Source organism: Lissotriton vulgaris, chromosome 1_1 (assembly GCF_964263255.1).
Source record: "Lissotriton vulgaris chromosome 1_1, aLisVul1.2, whole genome shotgun sequence".
Taxonomy (NCBI): domain Eukaryota; kingdom Metazoa; phylum Chordata; class Amphibia; order Caudata; family Salamandridae; genus Lissotriton; species Lissotriton vulgaris.
The window spans coordinates 537,288,416-537,307,845 of record NC_141685.1 but is presented as its reverse complement, the minus strand read 5'-3'; the positions used below and the strand labels follow the sequence as shown (position 1 = coordinate 537,307,845).

Sequence of the window (19,430 nt, the reverse complement as noted above, 5' to 3'; positions counted from 1 at the left end):
GGATGTAGGTAAGATGCCTACCTTGGTGGGGGGGCCCTGGTTGTGACGGTGGCCACCCCAGAGCTGTGGAGGAGTTACAGGTTGATCCAGAGTCTGCAAGGTACAGAAGGGTACTACATGCAGCAACACATTAAGGGTGCTAAGCCAAGGTTACCCAGGGATGTCTTAGCGTGTCCCCTGGAAGTACGACGGTGCCCCATTTGTCCTACGGGCGGTTGTGGGTCTGAACAACCGGGGGCTGCCTGGAACGCTCCGCCCCGGGGGGCATGAGTGAGTGCATGGACTGGCGGTCCACTGATGAGAGGGGTGGCCCCTCCCAAAATTGGTAAGCACTGATTGCCGACCGCCACGGTGTAATTTGGCTCATCAGGCTGGCAGGCAGCATAGGGGCTTGCCTGCCCTTGGATCGCCTGTAAGATAACCCACCATGTTGGCATATTTGTTATGCAAATAAACCTGCAGCAATATTCTCCACTAACAAGGTGTCTTGTGGTTTATTTATATATGTTGCTGTATGAAAACTGAGGAGTGTTGCTGATATTGACACTATGTGGGAGTGGCGGCTTTAGGTTGGTGAGTGAGCCCCCCTCAGCCTCTTGCAGCATCCGCACACCACCCTGCACCGGCAAGGGGGCAAGGAGAGTCTCTGAGAGTGTGTTTCCGACCCGGACGGCTCCCCCGCCCCCCTGCTCCTCTCGGTGATTCTCAGCGCTCTCTCGGTGCACAGGACCGCACTGGTACAGCACAGCCCGGGCCCGGAACAAGTACCGGAACAGTAGCAACAGCCCACTGAGGTTCCGCCCGCTAAGATCATGCTTCGCCGAGAATCCGCTCCGCTGCTTGCTTGCAGCTCGCTTGCTTGCAGCTCACTGCTCTACTCTCATGCTCCGCCCACTAGCTTCTGGGGTCACAGTCGAAAATCAAAGTTTCAAAATACACACTTGGCTGTTTAGGCCTTTTGAACCTGGGGCTACAAAACGGAGGTGTAAACAGATCATGATGTGTGGTTTGCCGTTTGTTACAGGGCATCAAAAACCTAACCTGGTAATGGCAACTGCTCCTGGTTGATGGTTCTTCATCATCAAACCGTGACCTCCAGATTAGACTCTTGGCGTAGAAAAGTATGCACAGCAGCTGAACCTACTTTACTACCAAAAGCAAATTAAAATAAGGCTTCATGTACCTCACATAGACCAAAGCAGACTATAAGCCCCCTTAACAAGTAATCCCGACTAGCATAAGCGGGCAGGGGCAATAGAACTTTCTGTGAACTCTGGGACATGCTCTTTCTGGATCTCATTCAGGCTATGCTTAGATCGACACTGGAAATGCAGACATAATGAAATACAAGGGCACACACTTCAGTAATTCACAAACAGATACCACTGGTGCAGTGGCAGCTGTCCTCTGCGGAGTGGGGGCGGCTGCACACAGAAAAATAACATACAAAATTGTAAAAATAACACTTACCTGGTAATAACAGCCACTCCTCGCTCCAGGCCTCATTGTGACTTAAAAGCAGGCCCAAGCAAACTCCCTTGACCAATTATGGCAACAGCATGAGGGCAGCGCCCTGATTTGAGGGGTAGCAGCCTGTCTTGATGCTCCACAGTGCACTGGATGCCTGCAATTTAAACTCAACCCAGCTGTCTTAAGACAGCTGGGTTGAGAGTAAAGTGTGCATGTCTGGCCTGCCGTCCAAAAAGATGTGCACTTTAAATAGTGCACAGGCAGCCCACACTCCTCTCTGCTGCTGTCACTCAGCAGTGGCCCGCCACCATCCTAAAGCTCGGCTTGGCACGTGGCTATTGAAAAATAAAATGGTAATGAACTACCATTTTATTTTTCATCTTGGGGGGGCATTTAAGTGGGACGGCGCTCCTCCACTCAAACGGTGGAGCCACCCCTGCACTGATGAGTAATTTGATGGTGGCTGGCAGTTCAAGTGAATTCTGTGTTGTTGTTTCTTTTGCTTTAATAACGTTTATCTTTGTACAACAATATAAAGTATTGGGTATGGCGATTTTACATATCCTGCTAGCTCAAAATGTGTTCTTGTACATCTAAACTCATAAGTTACTTTAAATGTGTCATTTAAGAAGCAAACTCAGATTGTACATCTGGAAAACAAATACCCGTGTGGCCCAGTTTGCCGCTCCACTGCTACTAATCATTCTCTGCCTGGCTTCCTAACATGTTCTGCGCCACAGTCCCTGAGCCCCTGAGCCCCTGGTTCGATCACATTATTTGACTGTTTTGTGCATTGTCGTTTGTGTTTTTGCCTTGCTGTGGTTTCTGTTTTTGCCCAGCTCTGTTATAGTAACTGCTGTTAAGTATATTTTGGTTTACGCGCAACTGACACCTATTTTCCTGCCTTTTGCCCCACCTGCCTCTCTGCAGGCTCCTCCCCATCCCAGGACTATTTATGGAGGCCGCTACTTGGGTGCGTTACCAGCGCATCAAAGGCAAGCCTGTCTGCACCTGGACTCCGACTAGCGCCAGGACCCCTGGATCTTCCTCCCCACAAAGCTACATCGCTGCAGACCTCAGAGCCCTGGACCCCAGACGCACCAACACCCACTTCTGATGCTAGTCTCCGCGTACCACCAGAGGGCCGTTCAACACAGTTGCCATCAACAACACAAGAGACACTGCTAATGCAGCTGCATCCACCACGTTGGCCTAGACTACTGCAATACATTTCCAATTCATCCTCCTCAATGCTTGTTTCCAATTCTGCACAGACGGAAAATCTACCATCAGGGGCACCCTTGCATACAGACCTCCAGGACCCCGCCCCAGCTTCTGCAACGACATCCTGGATATCCTCGCCCCACTCTCATTTGACTCTGAGTACTACATCTTCCCTGGGAACCTCAATTTCCACCTCTGACACAAGCGACGCCAACACCACGGCCTCCTGGACAGCATGAGTAACTTTGGCCTCAAGCAGATTGTTAGCGACCCCACCCACATCGCAGGACACATGCTCGACCCAGCGACCCCACCCACATCGCAGGACACATGCTCGACCCCATCTTCACCGCCAGCGGCCAAGTCGGGTACAACCACGCCAATCAACACATCTCAACAGACCACTACAGTGTCCACATCTCCATTGCAAGACCCACCCACCCACTCCAACCCCATACCCCCCAGATCCAGGCACAGAGACTGGAAAAAGGTATCAGTAGATCAGTGGAACAACTCTTTCCATTCCCACCTCCCAGACTCTTCACACGACCCAGATCAAGCAGCAAAAAACCTCTCCCAGTAGATCGTAAAATGTGCGGACACCATCACCCCAGCCAAGGCAGCCAAATGACTGACCAAAAGACCTAGGTGTTTCACAGAGGAACTACACTCCTCCAAATGCCACCGTAGGCAACTGGAAAAGAAGTGGCACATCAGCAAAAAACACAGAACTCTGGACCGCACTCAACCAATACCCTGGCAGACCGCATTCAAGTTGGCACACAACAGAGCTAATAACTCTTCGCCATCGTGAAGAAGTTCTCCAATCCCACAGCCATTGAGAACGACATTACACCCTCCCAGGATCTATGCAACAACCTTGCTGACTTCTTCCATGACAAGATCTCAGAATCTACAAAAAATTCATACTCCAACCCTCCATCGTCGACCGCCTCAACCAGCTCACCTGCTAACCCACCGGAACCCTCTCAGCTAGCAAGACACACTCTCCATCATGAACTCCATACACTCTGGAGCACCCACAGACCCATGCCCCCACCACATCTTCAACCTCGGAAGCAAGACAATCAGCGACGAACTCCAGAAGGTTCCGAACACCTCCATTACCTCGGCCACTTTCCCTGAAGACTGAAAACATGGAGAGTGAGACCCCTCCTGAAGAAACAGTCGCTGACTCAACCGAATCAAAGATCTATTGGCCCATCTCTCTACTCTCCTACCCAGCAAAAGTTCTCGAAAAAATGATCAACTAACAACTCGCCCAACACCTAGAAGACAACAACCTCCTGGACCCCTCACAATCCGGATCCAGAGCTAACCACAGCACCAAGACAGCCCTGATCGCAGCAACCGGGGACTTCAGAGCCCTCCTTGACCACGGAGAAACGGCTGCCCTCAGACTCCTAGACCTGTCCATCATATTAGACACCACTTCCTACCATGTCATGCTCAATAGACTTCACCACATAGGAATCCATGGAGAAGCCCTCAGATGGATCACCTTGTACCTCACCGGCAAAATCTAGAGGATCTGCCTCCCATCGTTTACGTCTAGGCCAAAGAAAATCTGCAGAGTCCCCCAAGGATCGTCCCTCAGCCCCAACCTCTTCTTCAACACCAACATGACCCCCACCCACGGCTGACATCATCCGATCCAATGGAATCAACATATCTCCTACGCCAAAGACAGCAAGGTCCTCCTCTCCCTGTCAGAAGATCCCTCCACCACCAAAGCCCCCTTTCTTAGATGCATGAAGGATCTCACAGGCTGGATGAAGGACTACTGTCTCAAACTCAACACGGACAAGACGCAAGTCCTTGTCTTTGGGAACAACACTTCACCTTGGAACGACCCATGGGGGCGTGCTAAACTCAGCCCCCCGCCCACCCCGACAGACCAAGCCCGCAACCTCTGCATCATCCTGGATAGCAAGCTATCCGTGAAGGAACAGGTCAGCGCAGTCATGTCCACCTTCTTCCACACCTTTTGCATGCTCCCCATAATTATTTGCAAGTGGCTCCCAGCCACACCAAAAGAACCATCAACAGGCCCTCATCACAAGCAGACTGGACTACTCAGCAGCAAGACTCATCCGCGACCTCCCAGAAGAACCCACATCACACCCCATCTGAAGAAACTACACTGACTCCCAATTCAGAAGAGCTGCCAGTTCAAGATGCTGACCCACACCTACAAGGCCCTACACAACAAAGGTTCCTCATCATCAAGAAATATCGGACTTTCCACCAACTGTCCAGACACCTCAGATCCACCTTTCGGGACCTAGCAGACACCCCTCGGATCCTCCGGGCCAACAGTGGAGCACGCTCATTCTTGTGCCTTGCAGCCAAGCCATGGAACAATCTCCCTCTGCACCTCAGGACCGCACCATCGCTCCAGCTATTCAGGAAGCACCTCAAGACCTGGTTGTTCGAATTATCACACCACCACCACCAGCAGTGCCTCACGACCCACGCGGGGGAATTGTCATCCTTTATAAATAACTGATTGATTGATAATCTTTTAAAATGTACCACATGTCATTTTATGTGTATTGATAGTTAATGAATACCTATGAGCGGCCTTCCTAATATGTGGGATTGGCTTTCAGTTCTGGAGTGTTGCTATATTAAGGCAACAGTACAAAATGTTACTTAAGGCAAAATTTTCACGCGTCCTAATGGAAACGGCAGAGTACATGGTTTTAGTTTATAATCTCTTTTGTTAATTTTCTTTACTAGATTCACATGAATGTTTTTGTTGCTGTGGCCAACTTATGTCTGATTATTCTATTTTGCATGGCTGACTGACTTAGTTTGTGAGCACTTCTGAAGCCCAACTCTCTGCCGTTAGACTGTCACCCCTGAGCGACTATCTAAGCTTTCTTCTTACATTTTTTTTTCTTATTTCTGCATTTCGAATTCTTGGACTATAACTCATATAGATATAGAGATATAGATATAGATATATATAGATATATAGATATAGATATATTTATAGATATATATAGATATATTATACACACACACACAAAAAAGTGTACCCTCCGTGCTTATTCGGGCTGTGGGATTTGTTAAGATTTTTTTTTTGTAATGTAGATTAATATGTGACTGTTTGGACCCGTCCAAGCAAGTGTCCTGGATCTTTGTTGGCAACTTGGTTCTTCATCACTGTAGTGATATAATCCCAGGACCGCCTCAGGAACGGGCCGAGCAAGTGGCAGCCTGTAACTATACAGGGAGGCGGGTTGATTCACTTCAGCGTCAATGCCCAGCTATGTTCCATTCTTTTGGGGCTTTGGACGTTGGGGACACAAGGGAGCCTTTTACACGGATATTGGAAACGGGGTCATCAGCCGCTACACGGCCCCTCCTTTGCGTGGCAAAAAACTCTGCGCATTTGTGATAAGTTTTGGATCCAGCTGCCAAAAGGACAATTTCCTGTGCATGTTGGGAGCCGTAGTTGTCTACAACACTGCAGCATTCCCAGGCGGCTGGATAGGCTGCGCTCCAACCAATGGGAGCGCCCTGGCAATTACAAAGGAGGGAGGAGGAGATACCTGTGAACATTTCAGCATCCGAAGAAGGTGTAGTGGCCGAAATGCATCATGCTGGTTGTTTCTGGTGATTAAAGGCTTCCCATCTGTACCCCGCTGTGTCCCTGGGTTTCCTTGTGTGAACGTGATCGTGTGATGTGATATATATATTATCATATTACCTACTGGCGGTCGCCAGTAGGTATATATAATTAGGACCCTGTTACCATAGGAAATTCCGAACATTCTATTGGGAATAACTTTGGCGCCGATTGAGGGATCTGCCTTTAATTTTCCTTAAATTTGCCTCGCTTCATTCCGCTCCTTCCCTGAAAGTTTCGGGGGGGATTCGTCAAGCGGGGGCGAGAAAAAAGGGGGGGTCCCAAAACGTGTTTTCCCCATGTTAATTTCCATAGGGACATTCTGACAAGGCTACAGCTCGAACGGCTGAACAGAATTATACCAGATTTGGCAAAATGGTAGGGACTGGTATGCAGCAGTGCCTTTTGTATGTTTGTTGAAAATCCCTCCAGTAGGTGTTGAGAAAATGAATTTGAGCAAATTATATATCTATATGTGCTCAACATTCTATTGGGAATAACTTTGGCGCCGATTGAGGAATCTGTGTGTAATTTTCCAGAATTTTGGCCAGCTCCGCTCCTTCCCTGAAAGTGGGGTCCCAAAACGTGTTTTCCCCATGTTAATTTCCATAGGGACCTTTAGACACGGCTACAGCCCGAACAGCTGAATGGAATTACACCAAACTTGGCAAAATGGTAGGGCCTGGTATGCAGATGTGCCTTTGCTATGTTTGGTGAAAATCCCTCCATTAGTTCTTGAGAAAATTGAATTTGAAATTTTTCAAATGGCATTTTCTATGGGACCTTTAGACACTGCTACAGGCTGAACGGAATTACACCAAACTTGGCAAAATGGTAGGGACAGGTATGCAGTAGTGCCTTTTATATATTCGGTAAAAATCCCTCCAGTAGTTGTTGAGAAAATTGAATTTGATCAAATTATATATCTATATGCGCTCACCGTACGCGCGCGTACCCTTACGGGCGCGAGCGAGTTTCTGATTGGCTGGCAGTCGACTATCAACATTCCAAACTGTCCAAACCAGGAAGTGTTGGCCACCATCTTGTTTTTCAGGAGAACTGAGACACAAGAGAGCCCAAAACAAGAGTGGAAAACACGAAAAGGGGGCAGGGTAGAGACCCCTGAACCCTCTAGCCCTTCTCAGGGGGTCCCAAAAAGACACCCAAGGGCAAAAAAAAAACCGCAGTGTACGTGCACCGTACGCATAGGGTACGCGTACCGTGCGAGTACCCCGCGATTTAAAAAAAAAAATTGCACTTGGTGGTCCTTCTGAGACCCCCTGAGAAGGGCTAGGGGGTCAGGGGGTCTCAACACTGCCCCCATTTCGCGTTTTCCACTCTTGTTTTGTGCTCTCTTGTGCCTCACTTCTCCTGAGAAACAAGATGGCTGCTCAGGTGGTCCCAATAGGATAATAACATATATAAACGTTATCCGCTGATAGAATTAGCATTTACAAAACCTTTGAAATTTATTGAAAAAAAATATAGGTTTCACGCCGGATATAGTTAGGAATTAGCATTTAAAAAACCTTGCAAATTCACTGGAAAAACCATAGGTTTCAAGCCTTATGTAGTTAAGCATTAGCATTTAAAAAACCTTGCAAATTCACTTAAAAAACCATAGGTTTCAGGCCTTATATAGTTAGGAATTAGCATTTAAAAAACCATTGAAATTGCTCCTATATAGTTAGTTATACTAACTATATTTTGCGCACCCGCAATCCACTGCTGATGATGTCACATATTACATCATTAATGACATGATCAGTGACATCACTGATGACATCACTGATGATCTCAAATGACATCACTGATGACATCTCATTTGACATCACTGATCACATCACTGATGATATCATTCATGTGATAATATGATGCACCTCCTCACACTCTAATATAACCTTTGATACACCCAGTGTTAAATACAGACTACCATTCTTGAAACCATTGACACACCAATACCAGTTACTACATACGCACTCACTGATTCCTTTGTCTACACACACATTCACTCATTCACCCATAGAATCACTCATACATAGTCACTCATCAATACAACACTATCATATGCACTCATACACCTATACAGACACACACACACTGCCACTCATCCATGGAGTTACTCGCACACCTAGTCAGTCATGCAAAGAATCAATCACACTTCCATTTCCTCAACTATACAGTTATACACACACTACCTTACTTATTCAAACATATACTAACACATACTTACTCTCTTATACAATCACTGATACAAGTACACAATGATCCATATAGCCACTCGCACATTCACTGGCTCTCATGTATAGTTAGGTTTTCCTGTTTTCAGTTTCTATTTTTGGTAATTTCTGGTGGGGTTTTTACAGTGTTTTCAAGTGATTTCAATACCTTAAAAAAACTGTTGTTATCAGTGGTTGCACATTTTCACGCCACTAAAAAGAACAGTAAAAGTGTTTTTCCGGTGTTTATGGAACGTTTTGCTTTTATTATTGCTTGCTTTCTGCACTGATAGAACATGGTATATAGACAGTGTATGTGTAGTGTATATGAGGTCCAAATAGATTTATGCAAATTGAGCTTATTGTAGTACACCATACAATATTTCTTCAGTGAGTCTTTGGTAATGTGCGCTCACTCTTTCCTTCCCAGTAAACTTCTGTGAAAAGGCCCTCTCAACATTGGCACTTGAGACGGGTAACGCCAAAACAACCAGTGCACAATTTGTTAACTCTGGCCACTGACATTGTTTTCCATGCCAATACTGGTGCACTTGAAGATTGCGATTCTCAGGGCAGGTTCTGCGACATTTGCATTGAGCTGGGTGCTTATGCCCTCAGAGTTATTGAAGCGGTCAAAAATCAAGCAGCCCTTTTGAAACTACGGAGGAAATTCCCCTTTACTGAAGGGATCTAGAACTTGTACAGAGTACCACAGTGAGGTTTCATTGACTTCAAATTCAATTTGTGGTACATTCCTATGCATCATTGCAAGCCATTTCTCATACATTATAAAATAAAGTTCATGAATTGCTCTCCAACATTGCTTTGTGCACCAAGTGGCAAGCACTCTAACATGGAACATGTTGCAGTCCGAAAGTCACTAAAGGTGTCACCCAGCCTACTCTCAAGGAGATGTTTCACATCTACACCAATTATGCTGAACACTTGGCAGACGAGTTTTTTCAGACTCTAGTTTTTTTGTTATGTCCACTACAACAGTTATGTTTTCCTGTGAAGAATCAAATAGTGCTCTTTTTTCACATCACTATCTTTATGCGACCAAAGATCCTCACATTTCTTGCCTTTGGCATTATCAGTCAGCAGAAATTCTGTAAATGGTTGCCAGATGACTAATATAGCAATTAAAGCCCCTTGGACTGCGAATCATCAGCTAAGGGACACAGTTGTGGTGACTCTTTCTTTGATGCCACACAAAGCACAAAATTATAAATATTTGCGTTTTAGTTCCTGTGCCTAAGAAAATAGTGCACCAGAATGGACTAAAAAGTCAATAGCATCTCTCATTAACTCTGAAGATTGTAAAGATGCTTTCAACATACCATCTAATAAGTGGCAAGGATCTCCTACAGGGAATCACTTCAGCTCGGATATCAATGTTGACAGGTCATCACACAACTTTTTCATATACGTAGCTGAATCACTGCAAATACAAACAATATCACGTCAATCTTTGTTGCACTTGGAAAGAACCTTTTTTGCAGAGCATTCCAAGTAACACTGCGTTCCATGTTATCAAATGTCTGGTGTCATGTTTTAACCACTATCCCAGATTCTTGGTGATGGCACTCTCTATACATATACTTGTCACTATACCTTGCATTGAATGTTTAAAGCCTGAGGTGTTGGCAATTCACCTACTATCAATACTGACCAACTAGAAACTGTGGGCTGATGTATTAAGGGTTTTTACCCATTCTCTGTGGGTAAGTGTGATGACACATATTAGGAAAGATTCTTATGAAACCAGCCATTTTACCTATCAGTTGAAGAATCAAACCGAGCCAAAATTTCAAATATGATTTTGATATTTCCTGATTCACTACAGTTTATAAAATAATTAATCAATACTGACCGACTAGAAACTGTGGGCTGATGTATTAAGGGTTTTTACCCATTTTCTGTGGGTAAATGTGATGACACATATTAGGAAAGATTCTTATGAAACCAGTCATTTTACCTATCAGTTGAAGAATCAACCGAGCCAAAATTTCAAATATGATTTTGATATTTCCTGATTCACTACAGTTTATAAAATAATTAAACAAGACCAAAAACATGCTTCTAAACCCTGCATCTTTTGACCAAAGACAACGAAACTGAAAAAAGCAAAAGGAAGAAGAAACAATATTTTAGTGGCATCCCTAAACAACAAAACTCAAGCGGAATGTTAGCCCAGTCTTTCTTACTGCTTGCTTGTATAACAAAGTTACATTGTATTGACCCCTTCACTCTCTTTTTCCTTTCTTTGAATGGCATTTAGTTTGTGGTTGTGCAGGTGTTTTTTCAGTGGTTATATGTTTTCACTGGTGAGTGTTATTTCTCTTTCAGTGGGGTTTTATCAGTTATTAAAGGTTTAAACCTAAAACCCCACAGCCTATGTATAGTCATTTATATATGCCAACTCTCACATGCACTGTGTTTTACATATGTACTTACTTGCACATGTAGCACTGAGATATCCATTCACTCACCAACACACCCATGCACACAGTCAACCGCCCATATAGCGGTTTCCACATGCACTCTTGAACTCATACACCTAGTGAATCAACTGCTCACACATCTATGCACAGAGTCACACACCTCCCAGCCACCCACACGCACTCAGTCTCCCATTCAAATACTTGGGCAACCAATCAATAACCAATATAGCCACTCATATAGCTACTGATCAACACATGCAGCAGCTTACACAACAACAGACCTACTGATGCACACATTCAGACAGTTTAGTGACTAACCCATGCATTTAGTAAGACACATTTAATCACTCACTCATACAGTCAGTCACACAGTCACACACCTACTAAATCCTGCATCCAGACACTTATACATCCACTCATTCTTCAATATGTTAAACCTATTTAAACTTTACAGAAACACAGTCACTGGATGATGTCATCAGTGATGTCATCAGTGATGTCAAATGAGATGTCATCAGTGATGTCATTTGATATGTCATCAGTGATGTCACTGGCCATGTCATGAATGATGTAATATGTGACATCAGCAGTGCATTGCGAGTGCGCGAAATAGTTAGTATAACTAACTATACAGGACCAATTTCAATGGTTTTTTAAATGCTAATTCCGAACTATATAAGGCCTGAAACCTATGGTTTTTTAAGTGTATGTATATATATATACACACACACACACACGCAAACGTTTACACTCCGTGCTTATTCGGGTTGTGGGATTTGTTAAGATTTTGTTTGTAATGAAGATTAATATGTGACTGTTTGTTCTCCCCTTTTTGGGCTTTTTTGATAAGTCAACCACCTCCTACCACAGACAATATAATGGCTCTAAAACCCAGTTACTCTGTTAATTGTTTATCATTTTAATATTTGGGAATAAAGATGTGCATGATCAACTCTTCTCAACCTGGCTCAATCCCTGCTCATTAAATGTTGGTTGTGTTGTGGCAGATACTTTTTTTTTAAGCTTTCAGTTATGCCTTACATGTTTTTTAGTGCTACCCTATCCATAGCCATAGTTTGACTCTATGTCCTCCATCACTCTTTTGCTGAAATGTTTACTTGATGAGTAGTGTTTTAGTATTCTTCAAATAAAAAATAGCAGCTGTTATTTCTTTTTAGGTCTTGCACCTGGCAATGCAGCGCGAATCGCTGTGGCCAGCGAGACCTATTGTCGCTTACTTTGCTCTCAAGGGAGACTGGAGATGGGCACGCGCAGGCTAGCCGGACTGGAAATGTGGACGCACGCGTGAACACACACACTAGCATCCACTGTGACTGTGAGCCGATGCCGTCCATTAACTTTTTAACTTTCAGTTTCATTGTTAATCATGTCCAGCTGGCACTTGCTATGCTGCCACGCAAAGAATTTCCAGTAATCCGGTTAGAAGCTTACTTATTTTTTTGTTTTATGCCAGAGTTTAAAATGGCCTCATCTGCGTGCGCAAAATTCATTTGTTTACCCTTGGAGCTGATGCTGTCTCCTTGTTTTAATTCTCCCATTGAAACCAACCCGTCCAAACAGATCTCCAACGGGGAAATTAAGAGGTGTTGCTTACTCTTCTCAAGAAATACATATAACTGGAATGTCAGAGAAAGCAATTAGCCTCTCAGAATTGGAGCAGCGATAAAGCTGCACATTTAGTACGGAATATTGTATTTAATACGTAATATTGAAGCACGCCCTGGTTAGGGAGTTTTCTGGTTGCTGTTGCGTGCGGGATGGGGTAGTACCTTTGGACACGTAGAAAAAATAATCCATGAAAGGCAAACCCCATTCGGACGCAGAAAACATCTTTAAAATGTTCACAAATTTGGGGCACATTTACAACCCCTTGCGCCACTTGTAAATAAGCCCCTTGTTTTCTTTTCATCATGGCTTATGGGTTCCTTGGGATACGCTAAATAACATGTACACACTGAACGATTTGTATGGCATGCACACCCTGAAAAAATGAGTTGTAGACAGGGACGTCAGTAACACACGCCACAGGTACTCCTGCCATCGACCTTACATGGATGAAATGCAGCCTCATCCCTGACTCAAATCTGGACGGCCCTTCACACCATGCCCTAACCCACTGGCAATCTCACAGGTCTAGGCCCCACTGTCTCTGCAGAGGGCAGGGTAATGGGGCTGCAATCTCGCAAACAGGCTAGCATATCCCAAAATATGAGGGTGTGACATGGTCTCTTTGAACACCAGGAAAGCCCCTCGGGTGGTTCACAGTGATCAGGCTGCACTGGTCTGCAGCGCAACTCAAAACGTATCAAAAGAACTTGTGAAGGTTTAAACCAACATGGAACAAGCATTTACTCAGGCTGAGCTTGAGAGACAGACCCGCCACAAACTAATCACTACTCTTTTTTTCTGCAGAAGGTGTGCAGTTTTCGCATAATAGTATAGCACTTATGGTGCAAGTCATATTTTTTGTAATCTCGACTGCTGGGGGAAGAAATTAATAAGTAAACGTGCTAAGAGGACAATACATAAATAATCGGGGTCCGCCATATTAGTAGAACGGGAGGACGTGAGCCAGCCGCTTGACATTAGGCTGGTGATACTAAACATCGTACCCACTCCCTCTCCCCAAATGACTTCGGACGAAGTAGGTGTATATTGCCTACCTATGGCTTTCATTAGTGGGATAAAATGTCAATGTGAAAATCTGCGCTAGCTCATTGAGCTAAGGCACCTGATGCAGATATGCCTGCGCGCACCCATCACGTCAGGGGTTTTAAATTCCGTCTTTTTCAGCCTCCCATCTCTCTAGGGGTGATACAATGAGCCCCGAGGAGTTGGTAAAAGTAACACCGGATGTTGAAGGGCTACAAAACCAAGCACTACGTACATATGAGTATGCTTTGTAATCATTTTAATACAATGTAGCAACCTTGAAATTAAGAAATACTTTTCTTTCGTCCTATATTATTTAAATACTTGATAGTGTCACATTTCATGCTCCATGACAAATACAAAAGTTCATGCTTATTTTTGCGTTTCTTTTTCCAGTAGAGATTAACGTGTGACTGCTTTTATATAGTCTTGTGTTTTAGCACTGCCGCCTTCATTGTAGCGTTAATATACCGCCTCACACACGCGAGCAGGGACATAAAGCGCTTTTGACAATGTTATCATAGTTCTTACTGTATGGAAATATGCAAATGCCATTGCATAATATTCTGAAGCAAAAAACGCAAAAGTGTAATGCACAAGGCAAAACATCAAAAAAGTTGGCCTAGTTTGCCTCTCACATTAGAGCTGTGGGTTGTGTTGATCCACCCGTACTCACGACAGAAATAAAACGTACTGCTAGTTGCAATCATAACATGAAACAAGCATTTTCAATGCAATAGGTCTCGCATTTGTGAGAGTTTGAGCTGTTGGCATTGTAAATAAGAATGTCTTTAATTTATGTTTTGGTTTTTAAGACCTAAATAAAAGGCATTGCCATTTACAATGCAAATAGCTTAAACTCTCGCAAATGCAAGACCTATTGCTTTGCAAATGCTTGTTTCAAATGGTGCAGAAACAACTGATCTGTGGTGTTCCAGTTTGTATTCACATGCTGCTCATTTCTTTGAGCTACCTGTTGACAGGTTGGCTTATTGGTAGAATAATAACTAATAATTGTCTTTTTTTTCTAAACCAGGACTCTCAAATAGTAATCGAGACCTTTAAATCTGGTTTTGATCCACCGGGAGATTTTCCATTTGAAGATTACAGTCAACATATCTATAGGGCAGTGTCGGACGGGACCATCAGCACTCCGAAGCCGGATGTAGTGAGAATAGATGGAAAAAACACAGCTGGAAAGGCGAAGGGCAAGTTGTGGCTTTTTGGAAAGAAACCCAAGGTAATTCTGATTTATTTTATTATCACTTGCCTGTTTTTCAGAGTCTTTCTTGTTCTGTTATTGGATTTTACAGTGCTGATATTCGCCTGCTGATGCTTTTGTGGTGGGTGGAGGATACTTTTGTGACATACTTGTTGTAATTTTGTTATTGTGATATAACACCTGTTAAAAAAATGGCAACAGGTGGTTCAATGTCCCTTTTCTTGTACTGGGAAAGCTGTAAAAATGCTATTTTAATAAACTCTTCTGATTTGATTGTGGGTATACCCCTTCAGGAGGCTGGAAGGGGATTCTTGATGAATGTAATAACACACATTATTTTAATAATGATACCCTGTACCAGTTAGGATGAGAGCACTTGATACCATACATTTTGCTATAGTTAACTGTTACGTAAAGCAATGTTACTCTATCCACTTTGTAAAGGGGAAACTAGAATGTCTTGCTGCATTGACCCCCCTTAACTGTTTTTCCCTTTTTGTCTCGAGTACGGTTCTTGTAGTGTGAAGGAAGGCAGTTCACCATGTGACTTAGCCAGACTCTCATTGACATAGGCTTCTAGGGTTCCATATGGCCAGTTCTACAGTACACAATGTGTGAGATCGTGTGTGTGGCGAATATAGCAAGACATAAGACTTGTAATTAGGAAAATCAGAAATAGATGTAGGGTACTTCAGCGAACTGTACCCAGGCGGTTGCCTATTCTTTAGCACACTGCTCAGCCCAATTGCTTCTAGGCTCTTGGGAGAGTATCCTAGGTTTAGAGGACCGCAGTTAAAATGACAATCCCTGGCCTTGGGGTGGAGAATATAACTGTAGTTATAGTTACATCAATGATATATTAAGTAAGATGAATAAGAATAGATTCATGGCAGTTAGTACAAAAGGACACTTTTTGTATGAGAGTTTAGGACCACAGGAGTCTTGTAAGGGTAGGGCTAGGCCCATGTAAGGCTGGCCAGGGGAGAGGTAGCAGAGTGTGCTAGTGTTGTAATGCGAGTGTGCTTAGTTTGTGCCTAAAGAGCACAAGGGATGAGGTTGGGTGTCTGAGGGAAGGTTGTATCTTAGACAGGGTGCCACCACTGCAATATTACGGTTGCCTCTACCCTTGGTTTTAGTCCTTGGTGTGAATAGTCTGTGGTATCCTGGGATTCCCTGAGGAGAGGAGGGAATAAACAAACTCCCAGCCAAACCATAGAGGGGTTGGTGATGGGTCTTTTTGTAGTATTTACTAAAGACCCTTCGCTTGGTACAACAAGGAGGGATCGGTGGCTGGTACATTCTCAGGGTGGTGTTGCCACAGGTTTATTCTCAAGACTAAGCCATTAGTCGAGTCTATATTACATTGGACAAAGCAGAGGTGTTTCTGTTAGTGATGTATCTGTTAGGGTCTCCCTGAGGAGCCGGTCTGGCTCCTGGTATCTGGAGTCAAGTTCCATTGCCTCCTTAGCGGGACATTCACAAGTTGGCTGCCCTCTTCCAAGGGGTATATTTCTATTGAGAATGCAAAAGCATATTCAGCGTGCTTAATTGGTGTATGTGTCTGCAGATGGTCAATACAGGCAATACTTTGGGGGAAGACTAGGACTTTCATCACTAGTTTAATCTAGAGGCGAAAAGATAGAAAGGTGAAAAAGAAAGCAAGGAAAACCGTGACGAAGGACAAAAATGAATTAAAAGAACCTTCAGGAGTGAGATAAACAGGATTTGTAGTGTGTAAAAGGTGAGGTGAGTAGAGCAATGTTATAGTGCGCAACTATGATCCTGGAGTATAATAATTTAGTACAAATAAGTGTCCATTCAAAGACCAATTGCCTTTGGGTGCTCAGCAGGTAGGGAGAGAAGCCTCTCTTATGCTCTCCAAGTTGGGAACGAAATTCTGAAAAGTTATTTTAAAAGGATTGGTGGCACACCACTCCACTATTAACAAGTCTCTCGATAGTCCTTCATTGAGTTCCTCTTTTTATTCTGTGCTTTCAGTCACTATAGCTCCATCCAGCCAACACATGTTTAATCAAAGCGGGTGTTAACCAATGGTTTAGTCAAGTCTCCTATTGCTGGTGATATGTGTTCCATGTTTTTACTTGGATTTATCCATGTTAGTCTGTGACATAATATTATATGACATAGTAGCATATTGTGTGCTTGTTGCCACAAGCAGAAGAGTTTAATCAACAAGAGAGTAAGGGTTATAAGAAAAACACTCTCATACCCCTATGTATTCATAATTCAAACAACAAGAGAGTGTTAGTATCCACAACAGGCAAACTCTACTAGCCAGAATTAGTTGTATATACCACTAGGTTTAATAGACAGAGTTGTTCTTATCAGTTGGAGAAAATAGAAAATAGAGTGCACGTGTTTAAAGAAACCAGGACCAGAAAAAAGTGAGTTCATCCTTTTTTCTGGTCCTGACGAATGCCGAGCAAATTGAACTCAAATGGCAGAAACATGTTGACCGTATTTTAATTAATTTCTTTTCACTTCACTAATGGGACTATCTGGTTCAAATTTGCACAACCCTGAGTAGTCCAGAAAAACCAGCTATGGTTTTCGATCACTGTTTTTAATAGAGTTAGAGCTACCCTCTTAGTAAATAATTTTGAGGAGTAGCGTATACTCTTTTTTAGATTCACTTTCACCTCTCTAGCGATATAAGGGGCCCAATGAAGACAACTGGCTACCAGTGTTTCACTGGGGCCTGAGGGTCCTTTTAGCTAGTTCTTTAAACACGTGCACTCTATTTTCTATTTTCTCCAACTGATAAGAACAACTCTGTCTATTAAACCTAGTGGTATATACAACTAATTCTGGCTAGTAGAGTTTGCCTGTTGTGGATACTAACACCTTATTTCACAAGCAGAAGAGACCTGCAGGGACAGTTATGAGAAGGATTACCATTCCTGAAGTTTACCACTGGCCCTTTTCAAGTGACTTATAGCGATATTGATTATAGCGGCATATACTATGTCACAGACTAACCTGGATGAATCTAATAAGCAAGAAAGATTAAATAAATATATCACTAGAGATAATGAGTCCTGATAAAGTACCAGCTTTGACGAAACGCGTGTCGTTCGCTGCCTCAAACTGTACTGTCTGAAAGAGAATAAAAAGAACAGCTAGCAACCCTTATAAAGCTTTTATTAAATGAATTGTAGAGTAATGGAAGAAAGAGGCAACTCTTGGAATCAAGACTAGGTAGCTTTTGGTAGGCGGAACTGGTCTCTAAGAAAATGTTTGGTCACCTACTCTTATGGGTTTTTGGGTAAGTACCGCACAGTCTCCAATGACCAAGAACTCCTGTTCATCCCACTCCGGCTCACATCACGGTCACACAGAAAACTGATGGGTCAATTTCAAATCCAGCAAATTGAATAATATATCCCACTGGTCCTCTTGTTCAATTTTGTTATGAATTAAATTGTTATATGAAATGTTTACGTTTGGTTTTGGAAGGTGGTCACCCTTTAAATGTGGTGTTTTTATCCTTTACTTTTCAGTTTAAAAGGATAAACTGGTAAGTGTGATGTGTGTAGTGTAAATTGCACACAGGTCCTATACCATTTATATAAAGCACCTGTCCCCGAGCCCTGCTAAGGTGGCTAGCCTTTCATGCACAGCAAAACACACAAGAGGAGGGACGGAATGTTGCACAATGGTAAAACATTCACCCCCAGTCAGATCTGGGTTTAATCCATCGTTATTTTGCTCACCAAGCCACCGCATTTCAGACATGGCCCTGCTGCTGTGAGGGGGTTCAAGACACCTTAGCTATCTTTACCGCTGGTACAGACCTTGGAATGATTCACCTATATCTTTTTTAATAGTTGAAACACCCTTTTAGAAGAAAAAATAGACATTTCTTGTATGAGTAAAGCGGATTTTCTGCAGCTGGTTTTGGCGATCCCTGTGTACATACAGTATGTCACTTTGAAATCTGTTTTTTGTTTCTATTATTGAAACAGAAATAACATATGGTGCATGACTTCTGCTGGTGAATTGGATAATTATTCTCCCCAAAATAAAGTCACCTTCCCCTGCTTATACTTGCTCTGTATCTATGGCTGCAAAGATTAAATGGTCTCAGGAGTCAAGGACTGCTGGACAGTTGCCTGTAATTTCCAGAACTAGCTGATACTGGGGCGGCCTTGGCAGGCTGCTTGCATTGTGTGCTTTGAGCAGGCAGGAAAACGTCCTCGAAGGTAGCGTAGATCTAATAGATATGTCATTGCTTTAGGAAATCTGCAGGGCTGTGATAAAGGGTAGACCAAATTACAATTTGTTTTCTCGTTTAATATGCGAAACTTTAACAAAATCTACACGAATTGCACAAAATGCATCATGCCTGTGTAAAAAATTGTATGTGAAAGTACACAATGTTTACAGAAGTCACACAGTAATTCGGTGGTAAACTAGTTTGAGCAGAATTCTCTCAGCCATGGCACACATTAGTTTCACAGTTGCCACAAGAAATTTTCTGTTCCTGAGAGTGGGTATTC

At 43.4% G+C, this 19,430-nt stretch overlaps 1 protein-coding gene across 6 annotated transcripts in view; it reads left to right on the top strand.

Moving 5' to 3' along the window:
- Positions 1-19,430, top strand: part of FNBP1L (formin binding protein 1 like) — a 659,713-nt gene that overhangs the window by 490,247 nt on the left and 150,036 nt on the right. For all 6 annotated transcript variants that reach the window (XM_086953911.1, XM_086953913.1, XM_086953916.1 and 3 more), the window contains exon 9: positions 14,725-14,928. In XM_086953911.1, coding sequence (XP_086810037.1) covers positions 14,725-14,928 — 204 coding nt within the window. The remainder of the gene's footprint in view (positions 1-14,724; positions 14,929-19,430) is intronic.